Source organism: Chenopodium album, chromosome 21 (genome assembly GCF_948465745.1).
Source record: "Chenopodium album chromosome 21, dcCheAlbu1.1, whole genome shotgun sequence".
In the NCBI taxonomy this organism is placed as follows: Eukaryota; Viridiplantae; Streptophyta; class Magnoliopsida; order Caryophyllales; family Amaranthaceae; genus Chenopodium; species Chenopodium album.
In genome coordinates, this window is record NC_137854.1 from 36825130 (window position 1) to 36843038 (window position 17909).

Here is a 17909-nt window from a genome sequence, read left to right on the forward strand (position 1 = left end):
TAGCTGCCTTAGAAAGCTGGAATGTGCATCAAATGGATGTTAAAAATGCTTTTTTTACATGGTGAATTGCAGGAAGATGTGTACATGAAGCTACCACAAGGGTATACAGGAATTGGAAGCAGAATAAGTGTTCAAGGAGAGGGGGAGCAAAGTGCCTTGAAAACTGACAAAGTGTGTAAACTGAAGAGATCTCTGTATGGGCTTAAACAAGCTCCCAGGCAGTGGTTTGCAAAGTTGAATGGAGCTCTGAAAAGCAACATGTTCACTCAGTCAAAATCTGATTACTCTTTGTTCTGTAAGAAAAAGGGCAGAAGTTTGACTGTGATCCTAGTCTATGTTGATGACTTGATAATTGCTGGTAATGACATGGAAGCTATGAATGAAGCAAAATTGTTCTTAGCCTCTCAATTCCACATGAAAGACATGGGTGAGCTAAGATATTTTCTTGGCATTGAGGTTGACAGAAGTGATCAAGGAATGTTTCTGTCACAAAGAAAATATGTTGCTGATATTTTGGAAGAATATGGAATGACCAATGCAAAACCACTTAAGCTCCCTATGGATCCTCACTTAAAGCTGAGAGATGACAGTGGAAGTGTGCTGAAGGATGCTGAGCCATACCAGAAACTGGTGGGAAAACTCATTTACTTAACAATCACAAGACCTGACATATCATTTACAGTCCATGTGTTGAGTAAATTCATGCATAAACCAACTGATGTGCAGTATCAGTGTGCTAAGAGAGTGCTCAGGTACTTGTCTGGTTCTACACAAAAAGGTATACTCCTTGCCTCAAAAGGTAGTGCAGAACTAAAGGCCTACTGTGATAGTGATTGGGCAGGATGCCAGAATACCAGAAGATCAACATCTGGCTTCTGTATTCTGTTTGGAAACTCTCCTATTTCTTGGAAATCCAAGAGACAATCTGTTGTTGCTAGAAGTACTGCAGAAGCAGAAATCAGATCAATGCATGGCTTTGTCTGTATGTGAAGTAATGTGGCTAAAGAATCTCTTGAAAGATCTGGGAATGACTAAACTAGGGACAACCTCTGTGATAATCAAGCAGCTTTAGCTATTGCAGCTAATCTTGTTCACCATGAGAAGACAAAGCATGTTGACATTGATTACCATTTCATTCGAGATAAGTCAAATGAAGGTGTAATTGCCCCTAGCTATGTCCACAACACTCATCAACTTGCAGATGTGTTCACCAAAATTCTGTCTGTGGAACAGATGAATCAACTTTTGTCCAAGCTTGGAGTTCAGTCTCATTCCTCACTCTAAGCTTGAGGGGGAGTGATGAAATAGAGAGTAGTAATATATGCTGTAGTAGGTAGAATATGATTTGTCTGTTAGTACTGTCATAGGCTAGCAGTCATTTGTTTTGTTCTGTAATGTGCTGTAAGGTTCCTAGTGGTCCTAAGAGGCCAAATCCCTAGGTTAAATGTGAGTGCTGTCATATATAAGGCAACAAGAATATTGTAGCAGTCATTCAGAAAACACAAAAAAGAAAATGCTCAATGAAAACATCCGGCTCCTATCATATTTGCTGCTATTCTGTTTCTGCTAAAAATCGAGCCTTTTATGTCTGTCATCATTTGAGTATATGAAATGACCAATAAGTTGATTGTAAGGGTAGGTAGTTGTGGTTGGATTTAATTTAGATGGGGGTATAATTGTATAAATCACATTTTACTGTAAAATATTGAATAAGCTAATTAAAAAAGCTCCCAAAATGAGCTTTTTGAAAAAGACTTAAAGAGGAATAAGCACTTTAAATAAGCTTCCCACCAAACACTTTGAATTAGCTTATCTAATAGTTACTAAGCTGAGTTCCCGTTCTCTTACGTTGAAATTCAGTTCAGTTCAGTTCAGTTCAATTCAGCTCAGTTCAGTTCAATTCAGTTCAGCTCAATTCAATTCAATTCAATTCAGTTCAGTTCAGTTCAGTTCAGCTCCTAATTTCCTTTTCTTATAAAATATTCATTTCAGTTCAGTTCAGCTTAGTTCAGTTCAGTTCAGTTCAGCTGAGTTCAGTCAATGAAAACAGACCCTAGCTAATATTGGTCAAATAAACTAATTTTGCTCAAATAAACTAGCTAAAAAAACATCTATTAAAATAACAATTGGGGGGGAAGGGGGTGTTAAAATACGAAACGATTTTTTGATGACCAAGAAAAGATACGAAACAATTTGTTGTTGTGCTCAACTCATATTCAGCTAGATTTGTTATTTGCTACGAGTGAATCCTAAATTGACCCTTTGACACAACACCTCCAACTTAATAAAAGAAAAAGATTATAAGAAAAGAGGCTATTAGATATGCCGTGGTATTATATTATTACAAAAAGTTCTCTAAGATTGGACCTTAAAAGTATATACGTAATACATAAGCGCGAAGAAAGCTATGTCCAATTCACCTTATTTTATATTATCTAATTTGATCTGAATTAATTTTTTAAAATTAATATGATTCGAATTTATTGTTTATAATCGGATCAAATTGTTAGTTTTAACTAAGTTTTGAATTCATATGTAAGCTAATCCATTACGAAAATATTTATCAAATGAAGTTTTATTAGATTTGTATATATGTGTATTGTCATGTATGTAGTTTTCGCATTGATATTTTTCATTGCAAAACTAAAGACATTCAGAGATAAAAAAATCGCACATAAAATTATTAACTATAATATGAACTTATTTTTTCAAATCAAATTTTTATTCGAATCTAATCTAATTTGAAATAATAAGTAATCAAGTAATTAAATAAGGTATACTAAGTATAGCTTAAGTTCGTTTGCTAAATAAATTTAATATAATTAGATTTTTCAATTAATGAAGTTTTGTTGAATAATGAATGCTTAATGTATATATTTAGGATAGACTTGATAAAAGTGCAGGTCGGGTCAGACAAGGACAAAAAAGCCTATTTTTCAGGCCGATCCGAGTTCAGCCAAGCTTCAGGCCGAAAATTGCTTTCACAAGCCCGTGGTAAAATAAAAAATAACGGATTATAAAATTTTGCCCAAGCCTACCTCATTCTAGCTAGGTCGGGCCGACTTTAATCATCTCTAATTTATGGGTTAGAATCCCAATGAATATGTTCATTGAAAAGAAACCTTTTCATATTGGTGCCCTTCAATTTAACATAATACCTATTGTTACCTAAAGGATTTAATAATGAATCCAATTCGGTGTCTTGACTCTTGAGCTTTAAACTTTGTTTCACTTTGAAGCCTTATGGTTTGGCAACATCACTTAATTTAACTACGGCTTACCTTTGTCCACCTAAAATAGATTGTAACAAACTTTTCTAAACTTTTATCCCTAAAAAACACATTCATATAACACAAAGTCTTATATGCGGCCGGTCACACCGTGTGGCCAATCACTATAGGGGTTACTTCGCTAGTGTAATGGGGGTTACATGGTCAATTTTGAAGGGGTTACTTCATCATTGTTATAGAGTTACCCGGTCAGTGTTATAGGGGATACTCGATCGGTATTATAAGGGTTACTTAATCAATGTTATAGAGGTTACTTTAAGTGGCCACACGGTGTGGCCGGCCGCACACAAGACGAGCTGTTCATATAAACTATATCTTTATATCAAACCAAACAATATTCAAACTATGATCTACGGAGTAATTAGACATGTATGTACATGTATGCATGTGTAATTTTTTGTATTTAGTTTATAAATGTTATAGATGTCATATGGTTTTTTTATCCGAATAATGATCTTGTATGTTCCTTAATTATTCTAAAGAAGGTTGGAGTGCCAATAATAAAGCCATAATGGCCTAATGGGTGTGCATTTAGCAAAATCAGATTTTTTTTTTTTTTCCAAATATTTTGTTGGCTGCCAAACACCCAAAACCTCAAAGAATAAAGTACCTAAGCTACAATATAGCTAGTGTAAGTAATTTTTTCTTAAAAACTTTGTTTTAAAATTCATTAATATAGCAAACCTTTCCTACCTCCTAAATTCAAATAATAATTGAACTTGTACAATGATTCTGTTATTGGCTTTATGCATCGATTGCTTTCGAGCATGAATTTTTTATGCATGCAAACGTCAAAAGCCTGCTATAAGCATCATATTCCTTCCTTAGCTTATCATTTATCAAGCAACAACATACATACACATGCCACGTATTAAGACTGTAATTTACCGTAGTTGTATTTACTACCTAGCCTGGTATATATATATATATATATATATATATATATATATATATATATATATAGAGAGAGAGAGAGAGAGAGAGAGAGAGAGAGAGAGAGAGAGAGAGAGAGAGAGAGAGAGAGAGAGAGAGAGAGAGAGAGAGAGAGAGAATGAATATACGCATAATATTATATGTATATTTTGTATACATATATATATTGATCATATTGCATGGCTTTGGGCTAAGCTGCTAAGCATATATATTATCGAGAGGTAAATAATTTAAGTGGTTGAAAATGAAGCAACCAGAAGCTAGTTCTAAGTCTTCTAACCACAATACTATTAGTACCTTAAATGAACAAGAGAGTTATTTCGCCTTCATACTAGCGCCTTTCAAAAAGAGTTCAAACAAGAACAAGAAGCAACCCTTAAGTAGCTACAAGGTGCCAAAGGTGACACACAACACCGAAAATAGAGCTTATACAAAAGCAAATTGTAACGGGGATGTCGATTGTGAGGCCGAGGTTTTCATTCAAAACAAGCATAAGAATCAGAGATGGTATAGCCGCCGCCTGATGAAGAAGGAGGGTTCCGGTAAGGATGGTGTGGATAAGAAAGAATGTGCCGGAGATATTGATTGTGAGGCTGAGAATTTCATCCAAGAGAAGCGCAAAAAAATGTTGCTTAGTAAGACCATGTCCTTTTTTACAAGGAATTAAGTTCATTATTATAAGTTTATAACCTATGTTACGTGGAACATATATGTGTGCTTTTTCTTTTTTTTTTTTTTTTCCTTTTAAGTGGATTGTTGAAAGGAGGGTACGAAGTATATTATAGATAAATAAGTTGGACCTGTCTATGTTGTGCATGCTGGAACATTGGCAACAAGTACCATTTGTAGTCATACAATCCGGTTGTTGTGGGTTCGGATCGAAACCAGTAGTGTGTATCGATCACCCTGAGACATTACAAGGTACTAGTATATTTTATTGTACATGCATGTATGTGTTAGAAAATACCAAGTACGAAGTATAATATAAGTTGATTACTTGATTTATTGGATGTACTTGTTTGCTCACATATTCTACAAGCTAAGGCTAGATTTTCTATGCAACAAATGTATGGTGAACAACAAAATTCAGTCACCGCATGTAAATTGTAAGTTAGCCAAAGTAGTTTGTACAAAGTACGAGCATATAATAAACAAGAGGCCAGGCTCAATAATGTTGAGAGTATAACCCAAAGGTTGGGCGCTACATGCTTTAGCTCTCAAAAATTGATTTGATGAAATCTAGTTGGGATTACATGTGCTCAAACTATTTTCTGATATAGGTTTATTATTGCTCAATTAAGCCAGTGATTGGAAAAATAATGAAATATTCGTATACTTTTATGATAAAATTGGAGATGTGGATCGGTCACTTATTTTAAAATCACACCCCTTAAAACATATAATATGTGTCCGTCCCTTAGTATCCAAAAGAACATACAAGTAATAGATTAATGTTGTGGCCTCATCACCTCCAAATTTTTAGTTTTGAAAATTTTCAAATTAGTTTCCAAAAGAACTTGATGAAGAATAATTAGTAACGTAAAATAAATTATAAGACCATATCTAAAAGTGTTGGCTTGAAAATTAATCAACACGGCAAATAGAAATGGTCAACATACATTACCTATTTTATTAGAGTATTTTTCAACTTTTTGCTTATGATTTTAGGGTTACTAATCAATGCTCGTGGTAACATATACAAGTACTTAACAAATAATCTACTAGTTTTTCAATGAGGTCAGGTCTTTGACCTAGTAGCTAAATTACGAAGGTGTGTGTAGTATAACAGCTGGTTACAAACTTAAATGCTCCTCTTCTGTTTGTTACTAACAATGTACTTGTTTCAAGATGATTAGGAGGTAATGTTCAATTTTTTTTCTTTTATGGTAACAAAAAATTCACTATATTGTATTGCATATTTATTTATATGATTACAAACAGGGCAATGAATCTACATCAATTTGTCAATACACAAGATTGTTGCTATATTGTTCAAGTATTTAGTAAGTCCTGAATATATATAAGTGAAAACGAGATAAACAAGATAGGGCATTTACATAGTCAAAATATGAGCTTTCATCTATCCATCTACTACTTTTCCTATAAACTTAATCTAGTCAAGATGAAGACGTACATGGCCTGGCTAGCTAATAGCCTAATACCGTGTCTAAATTAAAAAAAAAAAAAATTAATTTTGTAAAGTCAACAAAACATTAGATTCAAATAAACATATATATATATACATACAAACAAAAGAATAATAAAAGGACTTGCTAATTTAATACCCTTCTCAAGTCTCAACTCACCTTGCAAATTGTTGAGCTTCCATGGTCTGAGCAAATCTTTGTACTACGTATTATCATCACTTGAAGCCGACAAATTAGAAGAACACTTAAAGAAGAAATGAGCGCTACTCCATTTAAAGACAATGCTGGTATAGATACATATGATCACGCGGCTAGTTCCATTGGCACAGCAGCTATTGGTATAAGTTTAATATCACTTTGCTATTTTTCGTTTTTTTTATATCTCATTATTGTTAAATTTTCGATTTTAGATTTATCCTGGTTTTTTTTTTCTTTGTTTCTGTGGTAGCATAAATTTGTTGTCCTTTGTGACATAATCAATCAATCAATCAAAGCCTTAATCCCATAAGTAGGGTCGGCTAACATGAACCAAATTTGATTATTCCCTGTAGTCATCGACATAAATCTTCCTCCATCTCTTACGGCCCAATGCTTCATCCTCATGCAAATCCATATACCTCATATCCTTCCTAACTCCTTCCAACCAAATCATACGGACATGTATATACAATTGTTGCATAATTAAAGAATGGAGTAAACCTATATGATATTTGGTGTGATACATTAATAATATGAGTTCATGTATATTTTGTTACCTAAGATGGTCTAGTAAACTGTTGCAGTTTCAATTGTGGTGAGTATCGTCGCTACTATAGCAATAGTAATCGCAATAATCTACTGCTTAAAGAGGGCAAGGGATGTACTTCCAAAATATGCACAAGCTCAGTTGACCGTAGGAGGTAATAGCTCTAGCAATAATCAACACAATAACAATTTTAATCATCAAGAAGCAAACATGGCTGGGGCAACCATGGAGCGATTCCTAGAGGATATAGCACGAGAGCAGCCTACTCGATTCTCAGCAAACGAGCTAACTCAATGCACCCAAAACTTTTGCAAGGTACTCACTATAATACTGATAGAGTATAAAATAGCTTAAACTTTTAATTGAGATGGTCCTCAAATATGGTATCAAGAGCCAGCGTGACACAAAGGTCACAGGTTCGAATCTCATCCACCCCCCCCCCCCCCAATTTCAAGTGGAATATTTCATGTAGGGTATGTTGAGGACCGCATCCATATTTCAAGCCCAAATTTAAGGGCTCTCATGTGAGGGGACGTAATAGAATATAAAACATATTCTTGGGCCTCAACCATCAGCTCGAGCTTTTGGTTGAGATGGTCCTCTAACAAGCAGTGGCGGATCCAGGATTTTTCGGGTGCTAGGTCACCACCGACTACTAATTAATAATTAATGCAAGAATATTAAAAAAAAAAGCTAATAATTAAAAAAAAAATACATTCCAAAAGTAATAAATATCCATATTACAACCAAATAAAGGAAATTACAATTGCTCTCTACGAGTTTTCATGTTTTGACATCGATCTATAATATCATTCATGTCAACATTCAAAAACATATCTCGCTCTATATAAGTAACCAACCAAAGAAACTTGTGATATCACACATTTTTTTCCTTTTCATTCTGAAAATTAATTTACATTAACAATTAGATTAAGAAAACCACAAATGCTTCAATTTACAATCCACATATGCAATTATCCTAACTAATCAATTCCAAAAAAAAAAAAACAGTTTACTGTCAATATGTTCTAATATGAAATCATCAATTAATCAATTTTACTGTCAATTTATAATATCAATTTACAGGAAACAATTTATTATATCAAATTATCAATTTACAGGAAACAATTTCAATTCCTAAAAAAAAAAAAGCAGCAATTCAATTCCTAAAAAAATCAGAAACCCTAACTCCCTAAATTGATAAATTATCAACAATTTCAAAAAACAATAGAACACACACGAATTAATTAGATTAAATTACATAATCTACTCAATTTATCACAAATTCAAGTACTCAACCCAATAATTCAACAATTTGGGTATAATTTACAAATTTAAAAACTTAAAAACAAACTTACTTGGCAGCAAGGAGAGTCGAAGAACGCGAGTGTGTGTGTATGCGGATGGAGCAACCGGCGAGGCGGACAGGCGGTGCGGCGGCGACTCCGGCGACTGGCGGTGCGGCGGCGAAGAGCGAAGAGAGAGATTGAGATTTGAGAGGATGAGAGTGCGTGATTTTGAATATGGTCTTTGTTTTGTTTCTTTTCCCCTTCCAGTACTGCTGTCCGTGTTTTTTGTTTTTTTAATTTTATTTATTTATTTTTTTAATAAAATTTTGCTAGGTCACGTGACCTACCTGGACCAAGGGTAGGTCCGCCACTGCTAACAAGTGATAAACTATGTAATGCTCCCTTACATGATAGCCCATTGAGCTTGAAATGTAGATAAAGCATGGGCCTTCTCATACCAGCACGAAATATTCCACTTGAAAACTTTGAAAGCGTGGGGATGAGATTTGAACCCGTGACCTCTGATATCATATTAGAGAATTATCTCAACCAAAAGTTTAAGTTAATTTAATGGCTGAAGTTTAGGGTTGGCTTATATACTCTATGGAATCTTCTATTTTTAATAGTTCTGGGCGTATAATTGACTTGACTTGTTATAAAAATTAAAATTAAAAAAAAAAAAAAACCATGTTAAATTATTATTTTAATTCTTGAAATTCCTTGCTTTAAAAGTTAAGTTAGCTAGTTAATTTTTATTTTTTATTTTTTATTTTTTATTTTTTTTTTGTAGAAAAGATCAGATTAATTAATTAGGATTTGTAATAACCACCAAACATACAGCCAAGTTTCTCCCATCAGTGGGGGTTAAAATAAGGTGTCACAACACCCACATACATCCTAGTAGGACTAATAATAGCAAATTAGAGTCAGAGAGAACATCATCCAAAATAAGGGGTAGGGTTAAAAGTACTGCTTTACAAAGTAACATATCAGGGGTTGTAACCCCAGTTGGGGTTGCAAGATCCAATCTGGCTTCCCTGGCTAGCTTGTCTGCCTCCTCCACCTTCATCCTTGACACATACATCTGCTTGACCTCTTGTAGACTTTGGCTTAGGTGCCTGCAAGTAAGAGCAAAATTGTACAGATCATCAGCTGCAGTGCTATGCTGAGTAATTGCCTTAACACATCTCTGACAATCTGACATAATAACAGCTTCATTCCAGTTATTTCTGTTGCACCATTGGAAGGCCACAAGGATGGCCAGACATTCAACAAGTAGTGGGGAGGTGACCATGACATGGATTGCAATCTTTTGCACCCATGAACCTTGTTGATCTCTACATATACAAGCTAACATAACCCTGCACTCATTGTTCTTGCACAGTGGAAAGCATCAATGTAAATAGTATAGCGAGCAATGGTTGGATTACTTATGCATGGTACATAACGGTTTAGCAATAATATTCCCTGGTCCAAACAAAAAAGATTCATTGACAACCCCTTTAGTAGCTGCCCACCATTGTTGAGTGGTAATGTTTTGTTAACCAAACACCCATCTCCTTAGCCATATTTTCCAACAGATAGTGGCAAAGGAGGACCATCCCTTCAAAGTTAGTTAATGTATGCTGTTAGTTGAGACGAACTCTACAAGAGGGGGGTGAATTGTAGGTGAGTTCCTAGTGACTATTTTTCGAAATATAAAACAGAACAAAACAGAATAAAACAGGAACTTGTAAAGCACACAGTATTTTACGAGAAAACCTTCTAGTGCCCAACTAGAAGTAAAACCTCGACCCTACCTTAGGGATTTCAAACACAAACACTTTCACTATAATAGGGCAAACACCAAGTTACAACCTATTATAATTAAGTCTATACTCTCAAGTTCCTAAATGAACTCTCTACAGAACAACACCATGTTCTACCTGATCTAAGTCCCACACTTAGATTCTCTCATACTCCCCAAGTACAAATCTTCCCCTTCTCACCAGAAGCTAACACTTTAAACAAGATTAATAAAATACTCTCTCCCAATTAACGCAAACCAAATACAAGAAATAAACTCCTAGTATATGATAGGCAAGCTATGCATGAAACCCGAAACTAATATGACAAGTTTATAAGCTTGGAAAACTTACACAATTTAAGCTCTGTAATTCTTCACGCATAAAACTCACAAAAACCTTAACTCATTTCATTCTCTACTATTTATACAAGCAAGACCCGTATAGAAAGTAGGTTTTCAAAAAGATAAATAAGTTAAACTTAACTTATCTTAAAACACGGTTTTAAACAAATCTTTGTGAAGAAAATCTTTTCAGAAAATAAGATAGAAATATTTAGTTAAAAAGCATAATATCTTTTTAACAAACTGATTTTAGGAAATAAGCATTTAAGTTAAAATCTACTTCGAATTCTATCTTTTTATATTTTCCGATTTTAATTAATTTGCCAAGCTTATCTTGTCATGCCTTTAATAAATTCCATGCATATCCTACTTAACATATTTAACAATAAATCTAGAAGATAAAATCTTAACTAAACTATTGCTGCGCTGCGCTCTTGATCTGGTAGGTTAACTTGGGCTCCACGCTTTACTAAGTTCCTCCAAAGAACTTAGTCATTCATCTTCAGGTTCCTGTTAGGGAACGATCCTGTTAGGGAACTCAGTTCCTGTGAGGGAACTCTTCTTCTTATTGAATAACTTTCTGGATAAAAAGCTTCTTCAAGGCTTCCTAGCATCAGCTACTTCTTCCATCTCCAAGATCAATTTCACCTAGGCTAAACAAACACTTGAGAAACCTTTATTAGATGAGTTTGCTTCAGTTTAAGTTCCTCATCATCAAAACCTTTATACATCAACATATGCACTTCAAAATTTAGCTTTGACACGAATCATAGCCTTCATGGCTTCATAGGAGGATTTTTTTTTTAATTTGTTTCTAATTATGCATGTGAATAAATTTGATGTGCAGGTATTAGGGTCTGGTGGATTTGGTGTGGTGTACAAAGGAGAGTTTCCGAATGGGATTCAAGTCGCAGTAAAAGTGTTGAAAGAGAATGTAAGTAAGAGGGTTGAAGAACAATTCATGGCAGAAGTAAGCACTATGTGTAGAACATATCATTTTAATCTAGTAAGGCTCTATGGTTTTTGTTTTGATCCTACAATGAGAGCCTTAGTTTACGAGTATATGGAGCAAGGATACCTTGATAATCTATTATTTCGCGAAAAAAGTAATAACGACACGTCTGTAACATGGGAGAAGTTACAACAAATTGCAGTTGGTACCGCTAGAGGTATAGCATATTTACATGAAGAATGCCAAAAAAGAATCATTAACTATGACATTAAGCCCGGGAATGTACTATTAGATGCAAGGTTAAATCCGAAGGTTGCGGATTTTGGGCTAGCAATGTTATGCAATCGAGATAACACACACGTTGTTATGTCAGGTTGTCGAGGAACTCCAGGGTACGCTGCTCCAGAGTTATGGACTCCCTACCCGGTTACTCACAAATGCGATGTTTACAGCTTTGGAATGCTTTTATTTGAGATTGTAGGGAGAAGAAGAAACCATGACACTAATCTTAGTGGTACTAGCCAAGAGTGGCTACCGAGGTGGGCGTATGAGAGGTTCGACAAGGGAGAGTTAGCGGAGATGTTGTCGCTTGTAGGTATCGAAGAGGACGATAAGGAGAAGGCAGAGAGAATGGTGAAGGTTGCTCTTTGGTGCGTACAATACTTGCCAAATGCAAGACCTTTGATGAGTTCTGTTGTTAAGATGTTGGAAGGAGGGATTCCGATTGATTCACCACCAAATCCATTTGCTCATTTGCAAGATAATTTCGGGTTACTTAGTGAAGGTAATAGAAATTCATCATCAACTAAAAGCACTTCTCCATTACTCAAATCTTAGAGCAGCAAATTGGAGATTCAAATAGCCAATACTTACTAATTGTTATTATATACTTCGTAATATTTAGGCATGTCTAATTTTATGCAAGTATGATTGAGAACATCACTCACTTTTTTATACACCCGGTTTTTAGTAATTTACTGTACATCGAGTTCACTTTTGTTAAATTTAGTGTCACTTTTGTTAAATTTAGTGTCACTTTTGTCAAATTTATTAATGAAGCATAAATAACTCTTATATATGCCGAGGAAGTTCCAGTTAATCAATTTGATAAACAAAATTTGTTTATCAAATGGCAAAATGGTAAATAAAACAACATAAATGCACGGTCATCATGACATTTTCGTAAATATATCAACAACAGTGGGACCCATATTTAACAAAAAGTTGTTGACTTATTTACAATTGTGTCATTTGGTTAACAAATTTTGTTTATCAAATTGATAAACTTGAATTTTCCCATATATGTCAGAGTAACTTTTGTGCGTTGTAGTGTAACTTTTGCGCATTTTATTGTCACTTTATAATGGATGTTCAGTAAATTACTGAACATATGTTTTATTTAAAGGTTTGTGTTGAGAACATATGCACACCAAAACATACCTTGGTAACCCTATCATATTCTCCTCCATTCTTATATACTTGATCCGTTTTGATTTTTACACTATGTCCACCTCTCTTTTAACTGTCTTTTGTAAATATGTAAGGAAAAACATATTCATGTGAGATATTTTTGAATTCGTCTCAATAATTATTATCATAATATATAAATTTAATAATTTTAACGTATGGAATATTAAAATATTGATTTTAAAGTTTTACATTGCCAAGCGTGATGAAAGAAATAAAGAATAAGGAAAATTATTTTAGGATTTAAACGTGTGTACAATGTATCTATCGTATCTATCACTCACTTTCAACTAATAATCCGATTGAGAATGGCCGAACAGGAAGTGATCATTCTTACTTCTATTTACATCTTTCTTTAATTAAAGATGCAAAATTGCTAAGTAGTGCTTAACTTTTCTATGAAATAATAAATGGTGAACTGTTAGCGATATTCCTTTTTGCAAGTACCGATTAATAAATGTATAGTGGAGGTACAACTAGCATATAAAAATTTTGAGTAGATAATTGCCTAATTGAATCCCGAAACTTTTCACTTGTAGGAGTAATAATGGTATTAATATTCTAGAATCGATTACCTTCTAATAATATAAAGTGTGAGGCCCGGGTGTTGCACTGAATTGTCGATTTGATTAAAAAATTCTTTATCATTTTTTTTTATGGTTGTTGTGTGTGTCAATTATATAATATAATTGTGGTATTATGAATTGATACATATGTTGCTTGAGTATGTTGTTCATAAATGTTGAACATAATGCTACTATTATTATTATTATTATTATTATTATTATTATTATTATTATTATTATTATTATTATTTTATTTACTGTCCATTATTTGGGAAATGTTCATTCTATTACTCTTAATTATTTTTTTCATTTTCAGTTTTTCCTTTTATTCAGTGTGTGCCATTTATATTTGTATTTATATAAACGACATGATTTATAATTGGCTAAGATGGTAAGGAGTTTGATCTTGTTCCCATAAGATTTAGTGTTCGAAACCCATGACATGCCCCCCTAAACCTATGAAAAACATATTTTGCACACGAAATTCGAAGGAAATTTTTTTAAGCCGTTAGATTTAACGGTTTTCTTGACGTTTGGCGGTAAAAAACAATTTTTAGAAATTTTTTGGTGATAAAATAAAAGTTTTAGAAGTTTTGGTGGTAAAAAATAATTTTTTGATTTTTTTTTTTTTTTTGTGGTAAAAGTCAAAATTTCCTAAACTTTTTTAATGTATAAAAGTATAGATTGTTTTACCGGAAATCTGGTTGTCAGCAAAATGGTCAGTCTGGTATGTGCCCTAAATTTAGGCAATACTAAATACAAAATAATAACTAGTGAAATTGTTGTTTAGTGTATATATGTAGTATTATTACACCTAAAATAAGTAAGCACAACTATTATACAATAAGTTATTGTAAGTTTGTATAATTGTATCATACATAGATATATTATCTAAAAGATATATCAAATCTTACCATTATGAGCCTTATGGCATGGGATACGATATACTTTGTAGCTAGCAAGGTAGCTTTTCAAGCCTAGATAACCTTTATATGATTCTAAAGACAGATACTTCGTTAAATAATTATATTATGAAGGAAAAATGGTACTTTGAGATTGAAAATTACTGTTATACAGAGAAAGACTGCCATTAAGCTATATTAATTACTTAGCTTGATCACTTTATTAAAATATATAATAAGTACTTGATCTTAAATCTAGACTACATCATTAAAAACGTGCATATAGCAGAAATATAAACATATAATTAAACAACAATACAACTTGTGTGCCTGCGATACATGCCTATAAATATAGGACAATTTATTCCTAATTACTCACAAATTAAACTGATAAACACCCAATTCAAAGAGAAAGTTAGCCTTGTAAAAACAGAAATGTCATCAACAAAAAATTCAAGCAAGGTAGTTCGCACAGAGAGTTTATTAGATGAATACCGCATCTATTTCTCTCATGTGCTGTCTCCATTGAAGAGGAAGCCGAGGGGCGAATCGGGCTGCACGACAAAGGCGCAGCACAACCAGCAGTCCTATGATGGTAGCAGGGGAGTTGATGAAGGCGATGTTAATGCCAAAGCAGAGGATTACATTAAGAAGAGACATCAGAAGTTTGTGCTTAGCAAATGGATATCCAGGAATTCTACTTGATTGAAATATATGCAATAGTTAATCAGCTTATATGGTTGTATCTGTGGTTGAGATTGAGAGCAAGGTTTATTTATGATGTTTACTATTAAATCATGTATGTAATTGACTAATTGTTGACTTTTACTGATACAACATACAATCATATAAAGTTAGTCATGTTGATTGTTTGTAGTCTAACTCACATCTCTAAAATCACCCCCTATTAGTTTCCCTATTATTCTATTGAATTTCAAGTTTCATAATCTCTCAACTTAGAGCCTACTTATGAAAAAGATCGAGCTTAGGACTTCTACATTGTTTGAGAATTGAGGATTAGGTTCATTATAACAATTAATTAAGGTTTGGCTAATCCTTGAATTTATATTGCATTTGGAAGGACTTGTTGGAATAATTAATAGTTTAAGTGTGAGGGAAGAAACGTATGAGAGACAAACACAATAGTATAAGTGTGACTGCATGAGGGGTATTTTTAGGTTTAGTATTATAAGTACGTACTATTGTTAAGGGTATTTAGTGTACACTATCCTAAAGTACATTGTATTTAATTTGATATTATTGTAATTGTGGTGGCGGTCATTGTACTCTCAAAATCATTGCCGTTAGTGAAGTTGTTTTTATCCCTGAAGATTAGAGCCATGATTTTTCTTCTTATTGTTGAGGGCCGGGGTTTTCCACGTAAAAATATCGTGTGTTGTTTTTGTCATTCCGTATTTTATGTACTCGTATTATTCTTTCTGATATTGTATTTATCTATTGTATCGTCCCTAACAAGACTAGTTTCGGCTTTTTTTACCTTTATTTATCTTTAGTTGACATGTTTTGAATTTTACACAACACTCTTCTTTACTACTAGTATTTTTGTGATTTATTTGTAAGAAAAAATATAGTCTTGATAATTTAATGTATGAATGGTGCTCAAAGAATCTACTTTTTGTAAATCATTTTTCAAACACATAGCTCATGAATAGTTTCCACTTATTGAAAATCTATGATATAAAAGATGATATATTAAACATATTCATGGACAAAAAGAAGTAGCATAAAGGAGTCACATCTCAATGATACGCATCCAAAATCTTAGACTATTTAATTAGCAAATAAATACATTAATGATTATTGATTGCTCAAGTAAAAAGGAACGGCCTGTCAAAAAAAAAAAAAGTAAAAATGTACAGTACTTAATTTGCTAACACAAGGAATTGGTATCTCAATCAAAGCTGGATGTCGATGTGCTTGTAAATAACAACGTATCAAGATTATTTTAGGTCTTCAAAAATCATCCAAAAAATCATCCAATTCAATGAATTTATTATAGGTCCTTTTCAAATAAAAAAACCCTCATCTATTTCTTTATAGATGCATCATTTTTTGTTTATAAAAGACCAGAGAGTACAAAACAAAATTAAAAACCATACTTTTTTCGATGAAGCAAGGAACCTTATACTTTTAAATAGCTGTAACTAGACATTATTCTTTGATACATAGAGTATAATTTTACCTGACAACACCCTATATATAATTTCTTTCAAGTTGCATGAGTGTTTTTATCTACCATCCAAATATACACCACAAATCCACAAAACTATTATTAGTCACAAACTCACAATACATACATACATACATACATAATACGAAGTATTCATCATCTCCCAAGTGAAAAAAGGTTGGATAAAAAATGTCTTCATACACAAAATCGACTAAAGTAGTTCACACAGAGGGTATGCATATATTAGATGAATACAAAATCTACTTCTCCCATGTCCTTGTTCCATTGAAGAAGATAAACCGGAAGGTCGAGTGTAGCAAAAGAATGGGAATGATGCAACAGCTACATGATGAAGATGTTGATGCCGAAGCAGAGGAATATATTAAGAAAAGACATCAGAAGTTTAATTACGCTTAGCAATTGGATGTAATCAATCAATCTATATGATGAATATGCAACTAATTTTAAATATGTAGGCAAAATTAAAACATTTATTGAACTTAAGGTATTCTGTGTATCTTGGGCATGCTGTTTTCTAGCTAGCGTTCAAATCTCTTGTTATCGAATTAATTAGTTTGTGATTGTGAATTTGTAATACACATATTTTAGCTGCTCATTTTATGCCTTAATACCCAAAAATACAAACTAGAGTATTTTTTAATTAAGTATACTAAAAATTAAAATATAAAAATAAATACACTTTTGCAAAAGAACCAAACATCATAAGAATTAAAAGATCAAAAATTATCCCTCAAAAAAAAAAAAAAAGAAAAAAAAAAAAAGAAAAGATCAAAAATTAAATAGTGCTGGCTGTGGGGTTCGAACCCACGCGCACTTATGTGCAGCAGATCTTAAGTCTGCCCCCTTAACCACTCGGGCAAACCAGCTTCGATAAAATAAATGTTAGTCATTTACTTATATATAAGAATTCCTTTGGCGTCAAATTTATATTGAACAGGTTTAAACCGTTTAAACAATAAACACCATGGCCAATCAAAAAAAAAAAAAAAAAAACTACTTCATTCATGTGCCTGAAGTTTATGGTAAAGTATTTAGATATAGTTAATTAATCATCAAATCATTCTTCGTTTATAGAAATAGTTCATAATAATTGGGCAAAAACTAATAGAACCTGTCTTTCTGTGGGATTCGACCTGTATTTGCTAAATCTCTGCTAACAATAGACACTGTGCACTTGCGGTATAACTTTTTATTCATCAAGTTTTTGGCGCCGTTGTCGGGTGGTTCCCGCACCCTGGCAGTGGCGGCAGCAACCTTCGAGGGGGCGCGGGACAGAGG

At 33.2% G+C, this 17909-nt stretch overlaps 1 protein-coding gene and 1 non-coding gene across 2 annotated transcripts; one reads left to right on the forward strand and one right to left on the reverse strand.

Annotated features, from left to right (window-relative positions):
* Positions 1-7310: 7310 nt before the first annotated feature.
* LOC145602816 (rust resistance kinase Lr10-like) lies at positions 7311-12367 on the forward strand. Its single transcript, XM_081658968.1, has 2 exons — positions 7311-7430; positions 11380-12367. Exons 1-2 carry the CDS (start codon positions 7326-7328, stop codon positions 12319-12321), a joined length of 1047 nt encoding a protein of 348 aa, XP_081515094.1. The 5' UTR covers positions 7311-7325; the 3' UTR covers positions 12322-12367.
* A 5047-nt stretch (positions 12368-17414) lies between these two features.
* TRNAL-UAA (transfer RNA leucine (anticodon UAA)) lies at positions 17415-17497 on the reverse strand. The gene has a single exon. It is a non-coding gene; the product is annotated as a tRNA-Leu (tRNA).
* Between the last annotated feature and the right edge of the window lie 412 nt (positions 17498-17909).